The sequence below is a fragment of the Glycine soja genome, chromosome 14, assembly GCF_004193775.1.
Source record: "Glycine soja cultivar W05 chromosome 14, ASM419377v2, whole genome shotgun sequence".
NCBI lineage: Eukaryota > Viridiplantae > Streptophyta > Magnoliopsida > Fabales > Fabaceae > Glycine > Glycine soja.
The window spans coordinates 49,048,355-49,058,507 of NC_041015.1; the positions used below are offsets into that span (position 1 = coordinate 49,048,355).

The window sequence follows — 10,153 nt, forward strand, 5'->3', positions numbered from 1 at the left end:
AAAATAGATAAATTAAACTTACAGAAATTAAAAATGGAAAGAAATTATAAGAATTAAAAAAAATTACTTATGTCTTCAAATGTCACTTAAAGTTGTGTATGCTTTTTATTTTAAATATTGGTTTGCACAAAAGAAATGACCATTGTGTTCATGTTAAGAATAGCTAAAGCAAAACATAGTGACCAAAAAATATAGCAAATTAAATTCTATAATTTTTCTTTTGAATGAAGTATGAATACAAAAAGTAATAGACAACAAAGTTTAAGACACCATGAATTTTTTTTCCATAAATTTCTCTATGATAATATCAAGATAAAAATCTCATCTTCACTTCAAAACACTTGAACACAGATCCTAATGAGCTAAAGTATCAACCACCTTATTAGAATCATGTAACATAATTACAAGTAACAGTTCAAATATTTCAAATATTTTTCACTAACGCTATTATTTCTATAATCTTAAATGCATGTTTATGCATGGAATAAGAAATTTTTTACCATGAATAGGTGAATCATACAATATACGTGATTAAGGGGTTTAGTTTGAAAATTCTATTGCATTTCCACCTAAATGCATGCCCAATAAGTTTACTTTATACATACATGTCCAACATATATAACTCTTCTAATTTTTTTGTTTTTCATTTTTAGTTCCTACATTAAAGTCTTTACGTTATTGTTAACAGGATATTATTGTTTACGCGTCAATGATAGGTTATTATGGTAGCATCACATCACCTTTCATTTGTCATGTCTTGCTATTTTTTTATTTATTATAGTAAATAACAAGAATTAAACTCCAAAAAATATCACTTACAAAGGTCAATATGATATTTAAGTCTCTTTAAGTAATAAAAATGCTTCTTGATTATTAATAGAAGTATAACAGTATCGACTATTTGTGTTCTTAGATCATAACATCTTAAGTTTGTTGTTACATTTTTTCTAAAATGCTTTAATGTTGTCTTTTATTTTTTTTAAATGCTTCAATGTGTTTCTTTATGTTGAAATTTGTAACTTAATATTGTCAATTTCAATTGATAGGAAATTATCAAATTGAGACATTTTTAAAAAATAAAGGACTATATTAAAATATTTAAAAGTAAAAAATTTGATTGAAACTTTAAAAAATAAAATGGTCTAAATAAATAAAAGATCAAAGCTGATGATTAAACCTTTATACTTAACCTATTGTTTGTCTTTTTTTAGCACCACTGCACCAAAATAGTCAATACAGCTGTGTTGCAATATTCAATTTCTTTTCATCTTAATATTTTAATAACAAAGTGTATATATATATATATATATATATATATATATATATATTCTAATATGTATCACAAGACAAGCCAAATCTAACTTTGCCATGCCTTATTAGTTAAGAATTGTTGCCGACAGTTTTTTTCTGTGATTTTGTTGGTTGTACCTATTAATTTTACATTTTTACATGCAGTGTAATTTTGTTTTCTCTTTCATGGAATATCTAAATATAATATTAATTTTCATGATTTGTGTAGCCTTTTGCAAGAACTGATCACTGTTTTCTCTTTTTACTTATAGAAAAAACAAAGTAAATAGTTATTTAAGAAAGTATGGTATTCCTATGCCGCCAAATTAAAAAGCAAATGGGCAAATTTTGGGCTCATGATCAAATTAAAACATATTATTGGAAGACAGTTGAATGATTGACGTCGTAGTAGTTAGTGTGGTGAGAATAAATGTTATTATTGGAGGACGGTTGAAGGGTTAGCGTACTTGGGGCTAGTTATTGCGGTGAAAATAAATGTTAAATTAAAACATATTATTGGAAGATAGTTGAAGGATTGGTGAAATACTTAATGCGGTAGAAATAAATGCTATTATCCTCATTTTAATAATAATGTCATGCTGACAATGAAATTAATGAGAATAAAATAAAATAAAAAGAATTTTATGGAGACAGTACCGTCAATATTTAATGTCATGCCAACTCTTCATCATATTTGTGTTGTTGGAACAGTACCGTCAAGAAAGGAAAAAAAAAATAAAAAGATCTGAGGATAAGTATAGTTTGCGTGGTATATATAGCAGGTGAAGAAAAAAAGGAACATGTGGTTAAAGAGCACAGTGAGTTTGGCAATTACTTTTTTTTTTTGGTAACTGAATTTGCCTTGTATTAGATTTGTGAAGAACTAAGTTTGTGAGAGTTGTTATTGAATAAGATTGTTTCTAAAGGTTTGATAAAGGTATAATGGTTTATCTAAATACATTTCAATATTTTAGTATTTTAATTAAGTTCATAATGATGTGATTATGTGTCATGTCAATAAAGATATATCATTAATCTCATCTTAATAATAGTGTCATGCAAACAATGAAATTAATGAGACTAAAATAAAATAAAAAGAATTTTATGGAGACATAAAATAGATAAAATAAATATTACAGAAACTAAAAATGAAAAGAAATTATAAGAATAAAAAAAAAGAATTTGCTTATATCTTCAAAGGTCACTTTAAGTTGTTTATATTTTTTATTTTAAATATTGGGTTGCACCAAAGAAATGATCATTATATTCATGTTAAGAATAAATAAAGCAAAACATAATGACCAAAAAATATAGCAAATTAAATCCTATAATTTTTCTTTTGGATGAAGTATGAATATAAAAAGTAAGAGACAACAAAGTTTAAGACATCACGAAAGAATTTTTCATAAATTTCTCTATAATGACTTTAGGATAAAAATCTCATCTTTGACTTCAAAACACTTGAACACATATCCTAATTAGCTAAAGTATCAATCACATGATTAGAATCATGTGACATAATTGCAACTAACAAAGTTCAAATGTTTCTTACTAATGCTATTAAATAAAATAAGATTAATTGAAATTTATTTGTATTTGAAGTCAAGACTGTTAACTCGTTGACAAGTGTACCAAATTTGTCACAAGTAATAAAGTACTCGGAAGTCCGAGTGTCGAATCCACTGGGATTTTGTGTTGTACTTATCTTGGATACTTTTCAATTTATAAGGAATTAAAAGAAAAAGTAGAAGGCAATAATAGTAAATTATAAATAGAAAGCAAAAGAATTAAAAGCAAAATAATTAAAGAGAGAATTCAATGGAATGCGAATGTTAGGACCTAGCATGTCTTGTTTGCCTAGGATGTATGAATTTATGATTTTTCTTCACCAATTTAGGTGATTCTATTCTACCCACATCTGTTCATTTACTTGCCCCTGATTCCTCACGATGACAAGTCTATTTTATTCATTTATCTCCCAAATTCCTTTGTAAAAACTCAACAAATAAAATGCATGAAGTATGAATTCTAGATGTTTGCAAGAATGCATGGGCATAAAATTATCATTCTATTCCTAGCAATGACTTTCTTATGAAATCCTTTCTTTTTGTTCTATTAGAAGTTACCTTCTTCCGAGTGTCTAACCCCTAAAACTAATGCATGCATACCTTCTTTAAATCTTGTTTAGAAGTTACCCTCTCCCGAGTGTCTAACCCCTAAAAGAATATAAAGATGAATAATGCAAGATAAAAACAGAAAAGATAATAGAATAGAAAAACCTGGAAAATAATCCTGTTGCATTGATAAATATGAAGTACATCATACATTTCTTTGACTTTTTAGGCCTACCAGGCCCTAACTAGGAGTTTAGTCACTCATGGCCATTGAGGGCTTTACAATGAGAAGGGGGTGAAAAAAAGATGATAAAAAAAAGGAAGAGAGTAAAAATTCTCAGGCTTTGAGTAGTAGTGAGAGTGCTCTCTGAGACTTGGTGTTTTCCTCCTTGGCCTGACTCTCTATCTATAGCTGATGAAGTGGACTTGGGCTTGATTCAAACAATCTTCCTTATCTATCTTTTTTATATCTTTTGGATCTTGTAAATCTTATCTTTCCTATATCTACAAGTCATAGATAAGAAAATATCAATTCATATCTTTTAAGTCAAAATTAACTGCTAAATAAATATCTTTAAAGATATTTTCAAATTAGCTCATATTTAACAGTTATCAATATCTTTTAGATCTTGTAATCTTATCTTTTTATATCTGCAAGCCATAAATAATAAAAGTATCAATTCTTATCATTTAAGCAAAAAAATAACTGTTAAATAAATATTTTCAAAGATATTTTCAATATATTTTTATTATGAAATAACTCATATTTAACAGTTATCAAAGACACAGATATATTTTTTTGCTTGCATTCGAAATCAAAGAAAGCAAGTACATCTAAGCGCTTAATGAAGATGGTTGGAGGTAGACAGAGGTGAATTCACATATAAGCTTGTTTCCCCAGTATGAATTTTTATACTTGAATATAATACTCCTATTCATGTGGGCATAGATGCAAAAGTTTGAGATGAGGAAGGTCACAAGCTTGGATAGGTTTGGAAGATAAATGGTTTGTGAGAATATATAAATGCTAAATTAAAACATATTATTGGAAGACAGTTGAAGGATTGACGTCGGAGTAGTTAGTGCAGTGGAAATAAATGCCATTATTGGAGGACGGTTGAAAGATTAGCGTAGGTGGGGCTAGTTATTTCGGTGGGAATAAATGCTAAATTAAAACATATTATTGGTGGAAATTTGGGATGGAAATGAGTCACGCCGCTTGTCAAGGGCCTTTTGCTCGACCTATTTAAGACTTGGTTTGACTTGACTTGTTTATTATAAAGGTCAAACTTAAGCTTTTTAAAAAGCTATTTTAGATAAAAATGACAAAGGCAAATTATAAAAAATAAACTTGTTAAGCTTGACAAACCGGCTTGTTAAGCTTGACAAACTGGCTTATTTAAGTAATAATAATAATAATAACTATTATCTATACCATTTTTATGGAATTATGAATGACAGGCTGAAGCGACATAAGGTGCTTAGAGAATTCACTTGCATGTGAAAAATTTTCAAAAAGAAAAAGATTCAAGTTAAAAGAATAAAGAAATCAGATGAATACTTCAAATGAAAAGAATGTTTTGTAAAAATATTTTCAGACAATTTAAATATTTTTATTTGACTATATTAATATAAATCATCTTTAATCCATATATTTTTTAATATTATGCTCTCTTTTTTTTCATTTTCTTTTGATATACTTTGTGTTTTAACAACTTGAATTTAATATGATTTTGTTTATCAATTATTTTTGGATTTGTACATTACTTATATGAAATTTTATAAGTTTTTTTTTAGTTAATATTTCACTAGGTTTTAGAACAATTAATTGGTCAAAGACGTCTTTAAGCAGATTTTTAAATAGGCTCGTAGGTAAAATCAGACTTCAATGTGAGTCGAGCCGAGCCTTAAAAAAAATTCTATGATAGGTAATGAGACAAGCTCAAGTCTTGCTTATTCAACTCAAGCCGAGCTCAAGCCTAATAAAGCTTGATTTGCCTTGACTCATTTTCACTCCTAGTGAGAATAGGGGTCAACTTCTAATTTTACTATAGGCACTTTAATTAATAGGGGTGGGTAAGCGGGTTGGCCCGCCCCGCGTAAGGCTAGTCCGCATAAGCCCGCATTGGCAGTGGATCGGGTCAGCCCGCCCCGCATTCTTACACTGACCAAATATATTGGTCCGCCCCCGCCCCGCGAACCCCGCGAGTCAAACGGGCCAGTCCGTGGGCCTTGTTTTAAAAGAATTTCAATTTCAATAAAAATGCAACACAATCAAATTAAGTTCAATACAAATGTAAATAAAATCTTAACAATTAGTCAATTACATCAATAAAATAAATAATGTCTTACAAAAGAAAATCCAAACAATAAATTTAAAATATGAAACTTAAACATCTCTAACAACAAATGATTCTACATTTAAAGTAATATAATCCTAATGCGGGCAATTCGCAGACCCCGTGGGCCAAACTCGCATAGTCCGCGGGTTAAGTGGGGCGGATCCAAAAATATGACATCATCATGGACCGTTTAAAAAAATTGATCCATTATCCGCGCGAACCACGGAACCCGCGGGCCAGTCGATGGACCTGGGCCTGTTTACCCACCCTTATTAATTAGCATGCTATTATATTATATTGGTGGATTAGGACATCTATAGTCCAAGGAATATAAAATTTACCTGACTCTTTGTAACTATGCATGTGATCTATCTAATGAATTCCACCTCCTTTTTATACATCATACACATGCAATGTTAATCACTATGATATAAAACAATTAAATTATATATTATTATTACTATGATTTTTTTAAGATAGATATATTCAAAATTAAAAAAATTATTATATTGGATGGATAATGATTTAATAATATAGTAAAATTATTTTATACTTGTTGGTGTATAATCTTTTTTTCTACAAATAAATAAAAATAATTATAATATAAAACATTAATATACCATAAAAATTAAATATTAAAAAAGAAATGTAAATAATCAATTAAAATATATAAAATTTATAACAATTTATTCATATTTGAGAAATTTTAAAAATATGTATATAAATTATTTTTCAAATAAATATATTATTAATATACATAATTCAAACTATGAAAAATATATTATTGAAATATTTAAAACACCAAATACATTTTAAAAATTTGATTTAAATAATATTAAAATTAAAACATAACAATCTCAAAAAATATTTTTATAAATCAGTCTTTTGTTGGAGATAAGAAAATACACTTTAGTTTTTAATTCTAAATATTTAATATTGTATTGGTTTTTTTCCATACTGTAATATATAAAAAAATGTATAATCTATTTAAGTTTTAGTATTTTATAGTGAATTTCAATTTGTTAGTTCTTTACATATTAATTTTCTTTTTCAAATTTTGTAGTATCATATATTACCTTTTTAATATTTGAAAGACTTGTAATATCAAATAAAATAATATTGCAATTAATGTATATATTAACATATAAAAATGAATAGCATAGATAAAAAAAAAATCAAGTATGATCGACAATGAAAGTTTAATCATTGAAAAAGTTGCATGATGTCTTCTCGGGTACACCACTCTACTTCTATAAGTGGTGCATTGATTTACTAGATAAGTTTTTTTTAAGGAATCCATTAAATGTATTTTTCTCCAATCCTGATATTATTACAAAGTTGTTTTCACGTGGTGATTAATTTTCAAGATGATGAGCACATACAAGATAATTTTCAGGATCAAGAGCACATACAAAATAGCTTATAAGATTTTAAGTTACACTACATACAATTTGGTCAAATTTTCTTATATTGTAAAAAGTTATAGATAAAAGTGATGATAATTGTTGTCACCACTACTGAAGAAAGAAGATTCTAAATTGGTTATTTGGAGCATTCTACATTGGTTGAGGATCGTCGTAGTAGACCACATCGTCAAAAGGGAAACCTAATCTAGGACGGTCGCAAAGACTATCTTAAAAAATGTGTGTTTCTAATTGCAGTCCCAAACTTTCCAAAATTTAATATAGTGGTCAAAATCATGATCATTAACTATTTTTTAAAACGTAGCTACAGAGAATAAAGTTGTTGCTTAAACATCTTCACGCCTATAAATAGACCCAAATAATGTGAGGTTCCATACTTCAAAATCCAAATCTAGCGATTAATTATAGTTTAGGCAGCAAATTATGGATTCCCATGATGAGGAGCATGCTGCCAAACTACTTAGAGCTCAAACCCACATATGGAATCACATATTTAGCTTCATAAACTCCATGTCCCTTAAATGTGTGGTTGACTTAGGCATACCAGATATCATACACAACTATGGCCAACCCATGCCACTCTCAAACCTCATTGCTTCACTACCAATCCACCCATCCAAAACTTGCTTTGTCCATCGCTTGATGCGAATCATGATCCATTCTGGCTTCTTCTCTCAACAAAATCATGACATGGAGAATCAGCTAGATGCCAAGTATGTGCTTACCGATGCATCTGTACTATTGCTTAAGAACCATCCGATGAGTGTGACACCTTTCTTGCATGCCATGCTTGATCCAATTTTGACAAATCCATGGAATCAATTTTCTACTTGGTTCAAAAATGGTGACACTACACCATTTGAAACGGCACATGGGATGATGCTTTGGGATTACGCTGGCGCTGATCCAAAACATAATAACTTGTTCAATGATGCCATGGCAAGTGATGCTCGATTTGTCACTAGTTTGGTGATTGAGAAATGTAAGGGAGTGTTCATGGGATTGGAGTCATTGGTTGATGTTGGGGGAGGCACAGGGACCATGGCAAAAGCCATTGCTAAATCATTCCCTCGGGTGGAATGCATTGTGTTTGATCTACCACATGTTGTTTCTGGCTTGAAAGGAAGTGAAAACCTTAAATATGTTGCAGGGGACATGTTTGAGGCAATTCCTCCAGCTGATGCCATTCTGTTAAAGGTAAATCACTATTCACATTCAGAATACAATTTTACATTCATACCATTAACACCCAGTTTTTATACTTGAGTGATGTCAAATTTTAAAGAATTAAAGCAAATAATTGATCGATTGGAAAAAAAAAATGAACGATTTTATCATCATTGATCACTTGAAATAACTTCAAATTTTTATATGTATATTGATCACTAAGCTAGTAAGCTAGCACCAGCTAGTAGTCCAACTACATATCTGCCACTATCATACCAAATCAGACCAACTGAGTGGTCTATATGGCTTGTAATAATTAGGACTAGTTTATTAAGTGGTTACGTAAAGTAGCTAGCATATGATTATTTGACAAGTAAATCTCTGCTCATATTCTAGAAAAAATAGTTATAGATCTCTTCAAATTTGACTTTTCTTTTTTCTGAAGTATTGACTATATGTTGCGGTTAAAAACGTTACATGATGTGCCAATTCATTCTACCAAGCTTAATATGAATGCAAGTCAATATTTATTTCTTTTGTATGATTCTTATCGGTGTGTTACTTTGAATGACAAAGCAGTGGATATTGCATGACTGGAATGATAAGGAGTGTGTGGACATATTGAAGAAATGCAAAGAGGCGATAACGAGGAAAGGCAAAGAAGGGAAGGTGATCATCATAGACATGGTGGTGGAGAATGAGAAGAGAGATGATGAATCAGTTGAAACACAGCTCTTCTTTGATATGCTGATGATGGTGTTGGTCACTGGAAAAGAGAGAAGCAAGAAAGAATGGGCTAAGTTGATTTCCTCTGCTGGTTATAACAACTACAAGATAACTCCAGTCTTGGGCTTAAGGTCTCTCATTGAGATCTATCCATAGTAAGTTAATGAGATGTGCCAGCACTCTATCATTCATATATGTAAGGGCTATAATTTTTCTGTTTCGATTCATGAGTGAATGTTGGATAAGTAACAATAGCAATAGACTGAACTCTCTTCATCATAGTTGTGTTGTTGGAACAGTACTGTCAAGAAAGGAAAAAAAAAAGATCTGAGGATAAGTATAGTTTGCGTGGTATATATAGCAGGTGAAGAAGAAAAGGAACACGTGGTTAAAGAGCACAGTGAGAGTTTAGCAATTACTCTTTTTTTGGTAACTGAATTTGCCTTGTATTAGATTTGTGAAGAACTAAGTTTGTGAGAGTTGTATTAAATAAAATAAGATTAATTGAAATTTATTTGTAATTGAAGTCAAGACACATATATATTTTTTTGCTTGCATTCGAAATCAAAGAAAGCAAGTTCATCTAAAAACTTAATGAAAATGGTTGGAGGTAGACAGCGGTGAATGCACATATAAGCTTGTTCTCACAGTATAAATTTTTATACTTGAATATAATACTCCTATTCATGTGGGCATAGATGCAAAAGTTTGAGATGAGGAACGTCACAAGCTTGGATAGGTTTGGAAGATAAATGATTTGTGATAATATATAAATGCTAAATTAAAACGTATTATTGGAAGACAGTTGAAGGATTGGCGTTAGTGTAGTTAGTGCGGTGGGAATAAATGCTATTATTGGAGGACGGTCATACGTGGAGCTAGTTATTGCGGTGGGAATAAATGCTAAATTAAAACATATTATTGGAAGGCAGATTGACTCGTAGAAGTTATTGTTGTGGGAATAAATGCTATTATTGGAGGACGGTTGAAGAATTGGTGTACGTGGGGTTAGTTATTGCGGTGGGAATAAATGCTAAATTAAAATATATTATTGGTAGACACTTGAAGGATTGGCGTCAGAGTAGTTAGT

The 10,153-nt window shown here is 29.9% G+C and overlaps 1 protein-coding gene across 1 annotated transcript; it reads left to right on the forward strand.

The window, feature by feature from the left end:
* Positions 1–7,528: 7,528 nt before the first annotated feature.
* On the forward strand, positions 7,529–9,594 carry LOC114383375 (probable O-methyltransferase 3). Its single transcript, XM_028343040.1, has 2 exons — positions 7,529–8,367; positions 8,917–9,594. The coding sequence occupies exons 1-2, from the start codon at positions 7,594–7,596 to the stop codon at positions 9,217–9,219; spliced, it is 1,077 nt and encodes a 358-aa protein (XP_028198841.1). The 5' UTR covers positions 7,529–7,593; the 3' UTR covers positions 9,220–9,594.
* Positions 9,595–10,153: the final 559 nt, after the last annotated feature.